The sequence below is a fragment of the Lampetra planeri genome, chromosome 14, assembly GCF_965212315.1.
Source record: "Lampetra planeri chromosome 14, kcLamPlan1.2.h2, whole genome shotgun sequence".
Lineage (NCBI taxonomy): Eukaryota > Metazoa > Chordata > Hyperoartia > Petromyzontiformes > Petromyzontidae > Lampetra > Lampetra planeri.
In genome coordinates this window covers 9772122-9783768 of record NC_136120.1, presented here as the reverse complement: position 1 = coordinate 9783768, position 11647 = coordinate 9772122, and the positions used below count along the sequence as shown (strand labels likewise).

At 48.7% G+C, this 11647-nt stretch overlaps 1 protein-coding gene across 1 annotated transcript; it reads right to left on the bottom strand.

The window, feature by feature from the left end:
- Positions 1-2311: 2311 nt before the first annotated feature.
- On the bottom strand, positions 2312-11014 carry LOC144722353 (cytochrome P450 7A1-like). Its single transcript, XM_078600542.1, has 6 exons — positions 10819-11014; positions 7496-7736; positions 5919-6832; positions 5654-5775; positions 5223-5401; positions 2312-4477 (listed from the first exon to the last, which is right to left on the bottom strand). The coding sequence occupies exons 1-6, from the start codon at positions 10899-10901 to the stop codon at positions 4160-4162; spliced, it is 1857 nt and encodes a 618-aa protein (XP_078456668.1). The 5' UTR covers positions 10902-11014; the 3' UTR covers positions 2312-4159.
- Positions 11015-11647: the final 633 nt, after the last annotated feature.

Here is an 11647-nt window from a genome sequence, read left to right as displayed (position 1 = left end):
TTGGGGTACCCCTTTTATACACCTCCAGGGGAACCTCCACCCCTGGTACCGCCCCCTTTCTGGAACCTTCCAGAAGATCATGGAAGGACCCCCTCCCAGCCCCCCACCTGGGGTAGGGGAGGGGAACCCAGCCTCCCTTGGGTCCGGCTCCCTCTCTATCCGCTTGTCCAGGCTAGCACACCCTACCGACCTCTGGCTGCAAGTGCAGGCAAGTGGATACAGGCGGTGTGTGCATACGCGATCCGATGCTACACATGTACCGTAGTGGTGTGTTGAACTTCGATTTAAAGCTTTCGTGACTGCAGGGATTAATCTTCTTGGTTCTTTCGGTAAAGTCACGTAGAAGGGAAGTAATAAAATAATAAAAATAAAACATAATAAAACAATTCTCACGACGTTTCGGCTACAACGCAAGCAGCCGTCTTCAGGTGAAGAATGAGACACTGCCAAGCTAGGAGCTTATATATAAGCTGAGTTGGAGGTGGAAGAAGAAGAGAGCCTTAACAAAAGAATGTGCATATCAATAGGAATTTAGCATATTCATGGAAAATGCGTAGGAGGTGGGTGGGGGGGGGGTTCAAAGTCATATTATGTTAATGCTACCCCCCCCTCCCTTTGGTGCTGCTGATCCTGCATAATGCATGGGCATAATATGACTTTGAACCCCCCCCCGCACACCTCCTACGCATTTTCCATGAATATGCTAAATTCCTCTTGATATGCACATTCTTTTGTTAAGGCTCTCTTCTTCTTCCACCTCCAACTCAGCTTATATATAAGCTCCTAGCTTGGCAGTGTCTCATTCTTCACCTGAAGACGGCTGCTTGCGTTGTAGCCGAAACGTCGTGAGAATTGTTTTATTATGTTTTATTTTTATTATTTTATTACTTCCCTTCTACGTGACTTTACCGAAAGAACCAAGAAGATGTGTTGAACTTCTTTCGCACCGTACGTAGCCAACCGCGCTAGTCGGAGGGCGCGGAAGAAGGACAACAAACTAAACACACAAAAAGCAGTTATAAAGAAATGGGTTTTTATTATTATTATTATTATCAATTTTAGATCAGTGGTTCCTTACCTGGGGTGCACGCACCCCTTGTGAGTGCGAGATGCCCTTTCTGCGGGTGCAAGATATATATTTATTATGTTTTATTTTTATTATTTTATTACTTCCCTTCTACGTGACCTTATCGAAAAAACCAAGAAGATGAATCCCTGCATTCACGAAAGCTTTAAATCGAAAAATGGCCAGATTGGTTGAGAAGGTAAATCATCGAAACACAAATTAAGCATAGGCACCTAAGTACAACTACTTTGTTTCATCAAAGCTACGTATTTATTAACAGATTTAAAAAAACAAATTACGATTGAGAATCAAAGGAAAAGGTTAAGAACGACTGGTCTAGATGATGTAAAAGTGCGTAGCTCCAGTGGCTTCCTAATATCGGAATGAAGAGCGTTCCAGACGGCCGCAGAAGCAGTGACCGTCGTTGCTCGAGGGCCAGCTGAAAGTAACCCTCTCGATTAGAAGTTTTCGTGACTGCAGGGATCCATACTCTTTGGTTTTTTCGGTAAAGTCACGTAGGTCGTTGCTCGCCCTTCAATCACTTCTAGCTGCTCTTGACTCGGCACCGCTCCACTCTCCCTACCCCACACCCCCCTCTCTCTCTCTCGTCCCTGGCTCTTCCCTCCCCCCCTCTCTTACCAATATAGCCTCTTGTTACAGCAGCCCTTTTGCCCACTTCAGCAATTGTTTCTTGCTGTGGTTGTCCCACCTAATGACGAACGCTTGTGTTGTGCCCGAAACGTCGTGATTGAATTTATTTTGTTTTCTTTTACACCTACGTGACTTGACCGAAAGAACCAAAGAGTACAACAGTGACTGCTTCTGGGGAGGATGAGCGGACAGTTTATGCTCCTTGACGAGGTCAGCGAGGTGTTGTGTTTCGTGCGGCAGGTGGGTTCACGAACCCGTCTGTGTGGATCTGTGTCATCTCATTGTTTGGGTATTCGCCAGGGTACTGCATTCTCCACGAAGCAAGCAAAGACAAATCCTCATCAAAGGAATTGGTCAAATATTCGCAATTGCAGCGCCTTCCTGGAACATGGATCTTGAGGTTCATTGAGGCGCTTTTTTGCAAATACAGGGCTCGTGATTTTTTTTTACCAAAGACGTGTGTTGCTCTATGCACTACAGTACTGTGTAAGGTGTAAGCGAAAATATGAAGCTTCTGTGCATTTCACGTGGACACGTTTTTATCAATGCCACTGGGAGGCACTTCGAGCGTATGAAAGAGAATTGGATAAAATATTCAACACGTTGCTTTATTTGACAGCAATTATGCATAATGAACAACATTTATAATGCCCACCTTAAATACCTATTTTGTTTTGCTCATCTATGATTTCCCTAAAGCCCCGCACCATCGATGCAGACTCTGCTAAAGTGCCAACAAGACACCACTGGCTGGGTGCCACTTAGCAGACATCGTCTTACGTTTTCTTTGCAACCGTACATTTATACCTTTCAAATCGCATTCGGACAAATGTTGCCAAACCTATGTTGGATTCTAATAATATTGGTCGCGAAAGCCTACGTGTTCAATTGGATTATAATATTTCCTAAGCTGCTGTTGTATAGGCCGCATTTCTATTGTACTTATTTTGTTTTCAAAAAAATGTGGACAAGTTTGCCAGTTTGCGACAGACGGAAGTCAAATGTTTCTCGAGTCCTCAACACCCGAGCGTCAAAAACCACTCTCACTTCCTCGTTGGTGCGAGCCAGAGGGCCCATGTCTACAGGCTGCACATAAATCGGGTTTCCCCTTCACATCGGTGGCTTACTTCGTGCTCCGAACACGATGGAAATGTATTTTCTTACGTTGACTGAACAAAGTCGGTCACTTTTCACCCGGGCAGCACAGACTCAGGTGTTTCTTGGTTCATCGCTATAAACAACAGTTATATTATTATTTAAGAATTCGCGATTTATAAAATAAATAACATATATACAATTAAGAAAATTTATTTAAAAGATATTGTTTCAAACTTAAAATCGCATCAGTGATTCGCTTACTGCTGTAGTTGCTGCAGTGTGTGGCCGATTCTCGCAGCAGAGATCCGTACACTTAATAGATACTGGCACACAGTTAAATCAGGGGTAGAGCATTTGCACAGTTTTATACCCAACCACTGTCAAAACAAACTTTTAAAGATTTTTTTTTGGAATGGCAGTGGTTAGTGCACTACACTTTAAACCCCATAACCTGAGTTCTATTCCCGGATATAGCTAATATCAGCAGTGGGTACTATCTGAAACCTTGAAGTGACCAGCATGGTGAAGTATGGTCAAACAACCCCCATGACTGCCATGGCATGGGTAGACCTTCATCCAGCAGTAGTAGATTGACAAAGGGCTGTACTTTATATTAACTAATTCATATCACACAATGACGATACCTTGGCTTAAATCTGGCATCGGTCGCACAGGCGTTGCCCCCACTGGGAGTCTGCCATTGAGCTGCGCCGATATTCCGGAAGCAAGCAATCTTCCCTTTTAATCCAAATGTCAATGTGGACAATGAGGTAGGATGTAAACATTTTCTGCATTCAGCTGTAGTTCCTGCCAGCCCTCAGCTAGCGTTCACGTGTCATCCATTTTAAAACCGCGAGGGTAAAATGCATGAACAGGTTCATCCATAGCCTCTATAGAGGAGGCACAGTGGGGTCTTGCTAGCATTGTCGCCTGTGGAACGTGCTTTCAGTCGAGCTATCAGTTGCCAAAATGTGGATTCTCATCCATTACTCTTCCACAGGTGACAGCATAACTCTATGTGAACGCAACTGCAGGCCAAATAGCCGGCAAGCTTTGCACGCGCACCCTCGTCCCGGGTGACTCCGGCCTCCTGGCCGCACTGCACAACGTTGGGACGAACGCGCCGTGTCGGGAAGTGGCACAGAAACGGGGGTGGGGGTGGATTCCCTTCTTTTCTCCCTTTTGCTATTCTGCACATTATTAATAAATATGGTTAATAATTGGCCACAGCCTTTTCTTGGTAAAGCGCACAGTGCACTGGACTTCCACTCCTACACAGAGATAGAGCTTTAGAGGAAGAGTTGGGTAAAAGTGTATTGTGAAGTGCGATCGTGGCTGGAAGGACTAGAGGTGGACGTTGCGAGACGTGGGTTTGATTCGGTAGCGGAAGGGAACATCTGTGGCGGGCTGCAGGATACCGAGCCCGACTCGGGCCTGGTCCAGGGTTGGCGGGACCTCCTCCGAGTCCAGCAGCTCCATGTCATACAGGCTCATGACCAGCAGCAGGAACTGCTTCATCTCGATCATGGCAAAGAAGCGGCCGGGGCACATGGTGATTCCGGAGCCGAAGGGCATGTAGTAGTACTTGAGCTTCCGTCCGTTCTTATAGAAGTTTGTCTTCTCTTGGCCGTTGTCGTCCAAAAACCGGTCGTGCTTGAATTTCTGTCGAAAGGAAACGCACCAACCATGTTAGTTGCGCGTTAAGTTTAAACCGATTAAAATTTTAACCTTCGATTCAAATCAGGAACTTTTTTTTACCGATGTTTCGAAGCGGTCATAATTTAAATTGTATTCTGAGACGCGTATATATACATTGTGGCAGATTAATTTGGTTGTGTTGAACCATTACCGCTGAGATTGTGCACTCCTGGATGGCTGGGTGGTTGAGGGGATGTGTCAGATTTACTCTTAAGCCTTTCCCATTCCAAGACATCTGCAAGTTGCAGGGTGTGGTTGTCCCGTTCACCTCTGAATCTCGAGACGCGCAAGCGGCTCAGCATTAATTTTATTTACATAGGCGTAGCGCCGTTGTTTTTGAAGACATCGCACTCCCCAGAGAGAACCGTAGCGACACGACCACACTCTGCGATAGCTGGCGCCAAACTGTGTCACACGCCCTCCCGCATGGCCTTGTGGGAGCCTCGGTACTGATAAGTTATTATATTTTTCTCCTGGTTTCGTTGTGATGATGAATCGAAAGAAAAACGAATAACGTACACGTACGTCATCGGAACGGGAAAGGATTACTTGTTACATGGAGAGATACACGTTGGCAGGAGGAGCACTGCTAATCTATCTTGGTTTTATTTACAGTTCATTCTACCGTAGCCCAAAACGTATTGCGCACGGACCGATTAACACACGAGTGGGGGAATTAAAAGTCACGTTCGCGGCTGCGCCAATTTACCAGCGGATCGTGGAAGATGTCGGGGTCGTAGTGCAGCAGCTGTGGGTACAGCGCGATGACGTCACCCTTGCGGACCCGGTACCCTCTGTTTGAGTCCAGGGAGAGCTCAAAGTCTTCCTTCACCACTCGGACGTTCATGGAGGCGCTGGAGAGCCGCATGGCCTCCTTGATCACGCTCTCTGCAGCAGCAGCAGCAAACACAACGGACAGCGCATGAGACTCGTGTGGCACACGCTTGTTTGGAAAAAGTGAGGGCGGTCCAAAAATGTGAACGGACAACTACGTTTTCAACAATGGAGGTGGAAAATACAGTTTCATAGCCAAGGGCAGTAATACCCAGATAACACAACACGATCACTTTATTTAAAACGTTCTGTTTGTGAACCAATTAACACCACGTGACAGCGAAGGTTGAGTAAAGGGCGGCGTACCTAATATGACGAGCCTGTTCAGTTGCTCTTCGCTAAACTTCAGGAGCTCTCCTTCCTTCCACTGGCAGTCCCCAACGACCTCCTTGATTTCCTTCCTGGCCGCCTGCATTGCCTCCGGAGACCTGGAGAGCGGCAGCAGCGGCGCAAATTCATTACACCGCGCCGAAGGAAGAAAGCGTTCACGCCACCAACACCCGAGAGTCGCGGCGAGTCGTGGGTGAGCAGGACGCAAAGAGAGCTCGGGGGGGGGGAGCCTTCCGCATACCTGAGGAGGTAGAAGAGGCTCCAGAAGGCGGCTGGAAGGGTGTTCGCCAGCGAGGCCCACAGCAGGGCCAGGTGGGTGCGTGCCTTGCCCATGTCGTCCATGCGAGACAGCGTGTCGTTGAGTTGTATTCGGAGGGCGATGAGCGCCGACATGTTGTGCCGTTCGTACAGCTTCTCCTGCTTGAGCTCCTTCGCGAGCTTCTCGCGCGCGCTGTGCGCCCAGTAGAAGAGCTTGATGGGGAGGCCCGCCACCAGCGCGGGGAAGAAGCTGTCGAAGGTCTTGAAGTTCTTCTGCATGCTGTTGATGTTGGCTCGATGCTCCCTGGGACTGTTCTGCTGATGCAGCTCTTTGCCGAACATGGTCATGAAGCTCGCCTCGAACATGATGCTGTAGCAGAAGAGGTAGAGTCCATTCTGCTGCCAGGCAGTGGGCAGGCCCTGGTGTCCCAGCAATGGCAATGGCTTGGATTGTGGTGGCCGAATTAAAGCGTCTGTCTGAGCAGACCTATTTTGTGTGATTTGAATGTCACTGGAGCTGCTAACTGATTCGCCCTTATTTTTATAAGCGGGAGTGTCCACATTGTCCCTGTCTGCCTGGCCTCTTGACTCAGATTTTATCAAATTGACACAATTTGGATCGGAGAGGAGATGCGCCGCGTCCTCAGCGCAGGAGGGTTGCGTCGCCGAGTCGGCTCTGCGTCTGCGCCGCCTGGCCATCTCGGGCGGTGATTCGTGCTCGGCTCCGAGCACCGGCTTGGAGCGATCGGCGTCGCGCAGCATGACGCTTTGCATGTTCTCCAGCATGCTCTCGGACATCCCCACCAGGCCCTCTCCCTGCAGGGTGCGCAGGAACGTTTGGTGCAGATTCTCCGTGGTGTAGCCGGCGTCCGGGTCCATGCTGTGGTGGCCAAACAGCTACACACCACAATAAAACATCGATTCATAAACTATTAAACGAAATCTTGCATTATTTTACCAGGTAAGGCCCACTGAGTTGTATAGCTCTTTTTCAGAATTCGCTGCCAACTGTACATGAGCACATTCGTCGACCATCCGACAGAACAAATCAAATCAAGCTGTCACCCGGGAAGCTATTCCAATTGATTGTGGTCAACTTCAAGGACAGTGCATACATTATTAGAGTTATGTTTTTGTTTGCATTATGACTGCATGTATTGTGGTCTATGCAAACATGACTCCTCGTAAAAAAGGTGTCAGTTTTGTTGCCAGATAAAAGGGTAAAAAAACAATTACCATGATTGTGGTTCATCAGCAAACGGGGGGGGGGGGGGTTGGGGGGGGGACCGCTGTAAAGCCCAAGCGAAAACGTTGGCAAATTTTGTACGCTGCAGATTACGCCCAGCGTTGTCGGGCGTTCGCAGCGTTCTCGGCTCTGACGAGGAGGCCCTCCGGCCAAACGTCGAATACGATCGCCACCAACTTAAACTTCCGCGAGTCTCACGACGACGAGGACAATGACCGTGATCATCGTCAACGTTCAGGGGCTCCTGAACACGGCCCCGGGGCCTCCGGCCCGGGGAGGGAGAAGCGTCGGTGTCCACCTCCAGCGTCGTTTACCTTCGACGAGAGCTCGTAGGCGAACTTGTTCCAGTCGAGGTGGCGGCCTCGCCGGGCGACGGCGCTGTAGGAGAAGGGGTCGGTGATGAAGTGGATGTATTTGCCGGCGATCCTGCACGTGAAGATGTCCCCGTGCTGCCGCTGGCGCTTGCGCAAGAACTCCAGCGGGTTGACCCCGAACTGCAGCGCGAGGCCGAGGAAGGGCAGCCAGCCATTCTCCAGCGGAGGCTCCCCGGTCGTCCTTCGAGGATACAGCAGCAGGGGGAGGGGGGGGGGCAACGCGGATCGCAGCATGAGCACCATGTGGCCCAACAGGACTTTACTGCAGTGGTCAAAAGAGTTAAAGTGATTTGCTGTTGAGTCAACGGTGGAAATTCCACATTCCTATGGCAGGGGAGCAAGCCGATTCAGAGGACAATCACAGTTGACTTCCCTGCAAAGCAGTACCTATTTTAACCGACCCTGGAGGGATGATGGACTGAGTTGATCCTGAACCTGGATTTGAACTCGCGATTGTGAACCGTCTGCAGCGCTTATTTTTCAATAATAAAAAAAAAACGAAGAGAGATGTGAAAATAGCTTCTGTGCACGCCACGAGTTGTTACCTCCGTCGACATGTCTGGCTCCCATTATCTGTGGGAAATCGTGATTTTATAATGGGTGAGTGTTAGCTTAATGAACAAGCCTTCAAGGAGAGTATCACTTTTCCTTTTAACTTTAATTTGTTGTGCTGCGCAGGAGAGAGTGCCGCATATTCCACAAACCTACCCGGTGGCTTATCGCAGCCATTGCGAGCCCTAAACCTAAGCTAACGTCGTTTGAGGGATTGCGGACAAACAGAATTTAAGAGAAAGTGAATAACTGGTGGGGGAGGGGGGGGTGCAAATTTTGGGTCTGACTCGATCCGATCGTATTTGAAACGGTGACACTTTCTGAAACGCTGGGGAAAGCTGGCCTCACGATGGCTACCGCCTCCACTACCCATGCTATTCGAGTACAGCCCGTTCTCCGATAAGGCATAGTTTTCATAACGCAAATTGGATATAATGCGATGAATGTATAGGGAACACATTTTTTCGTACAACGCGGATGCCAACTGGATGTAACGCGATCGAGTGAATGGAACTACATCGCACGAGTAGGAATGAGCGGTTGTACAGCGGCCTCGGCGTAGCATCACACAAGACATTGGGATGCTGCTGGATGCTTATAGACGCTACCCACGAGCCTCGGTCTTTGTTCAGCCTGCGTACGCATCTCAGGTGTTATGTGACGTAACATTGAATTGTCAATATTATGTTAGTCATGTATTGTACTACAACACTTTTCAGTGTTAGTAAACATGGGAACTTAACAGATTGGAAATTTGCCCAATTCTACTGAAGTCACTGAAGCAACAATATTCATATTTGACAAGATTTCTTCTGAGCGTACACTCTATGCAGAGGAGATATATTTTGTTGGCGATTAATTACCATTTTAGTGTAAGTGACTGTTAATGTTTGTCCACTTCATTATGTTACGTTCAATAGTTTATTCTAACAATGTGCGCGTTACAAATTACCCACATACTTTATTGCACCATCTCGTGCACAACATTCTAAATAAACACGACAATGATAAAACAATAATCTACAACCCTTGCCATTCCACTGCCGAATGCATGGCCTAACGTTTGCTTTATCGTTCATGGGAGGGTGGGGTGTGGGGGGTTGCTTGACCAAAAGTTCGCCGCTCTGCTCGGCACTGGTTGCTGGCGAAGGCTCCTATCCGGGGTTCCACTCCAGGTCACAGCCGTGGCTGGAAGCAAATCGCTCGTTACCTGCTCTGACTTTTTTGCAATCGACTTGTTGTTTTGTGGTCCTTGTATCTGTGCGCGCGGAAGTGTTTAATGCGGCACTCCTCTATCCAATTCCATCAAATGGCCGAGTGATTGAAGTTATTAAGAAGATACGATGCAGTATTTGGATTGAGCACCATGGGTGCCAAACAAACAAACAAAAGCGTGGATGGTTTTTTGCCCCTCCGATTCTGAGTCCAACATGTCCAATGCCTTATTAGGACTCAGTGCCATTTAAAACCCAAAATCGAATGCATCCCCTCTCCCCCCAACCACCAAATCTTTTAGGGGTCCAAAGAAAAGAAAATTCAGTTTTTTTGTTTCTTGTATAGTAGAGGTTTTTTGGGTTAGATCGCGTAAATATGTCGTTAAAACCCGCCACCACCCGACACAGCCAACTAGTAAGGGTTGTCACGTAAACAGAACGTGGCCAATTCGTCACTAGTACAGCACTAGCCGGTGTGGTTGCTTATGGATGATATTGGTCGCGAAAGCCCTCGTGTTAAACTGACTTGTTTTTTTTGTAGTTACAGGCATAGACTCGGCTATCGGCGGTCACAAATTGCACCGTTCTAGCCCTTCTAGGACATCGTCAGAGTCGGTGTGACGAAGTGGGTCACGCACGGCTGTACCTCGTATTTGCCAAAGAGTTCAAACGTTAGAGGCCATCGGGGGAGATAGCAGGGCACCACGCCAAAACGGTGACGGCGCTTTTCGTGAACACTATTTGGCCACCGCTGTTCACCGAATACGCACCGTCCCAATTACAATGGAGAAATAAACAGGGTTCATATTCTTATGTTTTTTCGGTAAAGTCACGTAGGAATAAAATTTAAATTAATAAAAGTAAAATAAAAATAAAAACAACGACGTTTCGGAGGCAACACAAGCTTCCGTCTTCAGGTGGAACCGTCACAGCACGATTGCTGTATCAAGTGAGAGACGGAAGCTTGTGTTGCCTCCGAAACGTCGTGATTTTTATTTTATTTTACTTTTATTAATTTTAATTTTTTACCTACGTGACTTTACCGAAAAAACCTAAGAATATGAATCATTGCAGTCACGAAAGCTTCAAATCTAGAAATCAACAGGGTTTGTTGCGCGCCCACATAACGGGCGATCTTCTTCTCATCTCATCAGCCCATGGTGTGTTGAGCTTCGTTTGAGAACGGCCATGCCCTAGGAGGGACTCGCACCCCTCCACAGCTTCCGTTGTGTCGCAGGGCTCTGGCGAGCTGAACGCGCAGTTGACAATGTATACCTTAGCAACGTTGTTCATTTGGGGTAACAAAAAAACCCAAGACATTTCATCAACATCTCCACTTAAACATGCACCGACCTCAACCAGGTGACCATCTAAAAGCTCGCGGTACGGAGCAGTCTTCCAGGACCACTCGCGTCTTGCGGTGTCAACCGTCGTCTAAAAGCGGCCGCAACTGTTGCCTGTTGCGAGGGCATCGGAGCCCGGGAGGGACAATTTTACCTGCGCCGCAGGCCGAGCAGGACGCAGAGTAGCACGCAGGCGGAGAGCGCCGCGGCGATGGAGAGGGTCAACAGGAGAGGCATCGTCTTTGTCGGAGGCGCCGTCTGCGGTTGGGTCGCGGTTGTTGCTTGCCGGGGGTCGGGGCTGTCTCGCCAGGTGGGAGACTCGGGGTGATGGAACGCAGCACACGGGCGGGCTGGTTAGCTGGGGCGGTGCGTGCCGGTCGCCTTTTATAAGCAAGGTTCACGCCGAGCGTGGGTGGGGGATTCCAATTGTTCATCGCTATCTCGTCGCCCTCCTGCCTTCCCCAAACATTTCTCCCCACCCCCCCAACCACCACCCCCCACCACCACCCCCCACCACCCCCACTCCTAATATCATCCCAACCCCAACTTGGTCCCGCTTCTCCTCTCCATCCATTCCCCACCGCCCTTTGAAGTGAGAGTCCAGGTTATCTTAGTTTGCTAAGCCTCAACAAGTGAGAGCGGTGGTGCCGCTGCGAGATGGAAGCCGACGCTCACCCGTACGACGCGCACACACGCATCCCGACAGCTCCGACAGGTGACTCCGTTACTACCCGCACCTGTGACGCGGTCCGTCGTTGTTGCCCGCTCCTCCGTACGGATCGCATTGATTGTTGTTTTGATGCACCACGGATCTCTCTGGAAAACGAGCTGGGCAAACTTGCTACAAGGGACTTTCCGTGCAACGAATGAACATTGATTGATTCATCTTCTTGGTTCTTTCGGTAAAGTCACGTAGAATGGAAATAATAAAATAATAAAATAAAACATAATAAAATAATTCTCATGACGTGACTTTACCGAAA

Coding starts and splice junctions, on each gene's coding strand:
- LOC144722353 (XM_078600542.1), bottom strand. CDS start 10,901: ATGCCTCTCCTGTTGACCCTCTCCATCGCCGCGGCGCTCTCCGCCTGC. Junction 7,737..10,818: donor CTGCTCGGCCTGCGGCGCAG/GTAAAATTGTCC, acceptor GTATCCTCGAAG/GACGACCGGGGAGCCTCCGC. Junction 6,833..7,495: donor CCTACGAGCTCTCGTCGAAG/GTAAACGACGCT, acceptor TGTGGTGTGTAG/CTGTTTGGCCACCACAGCAT.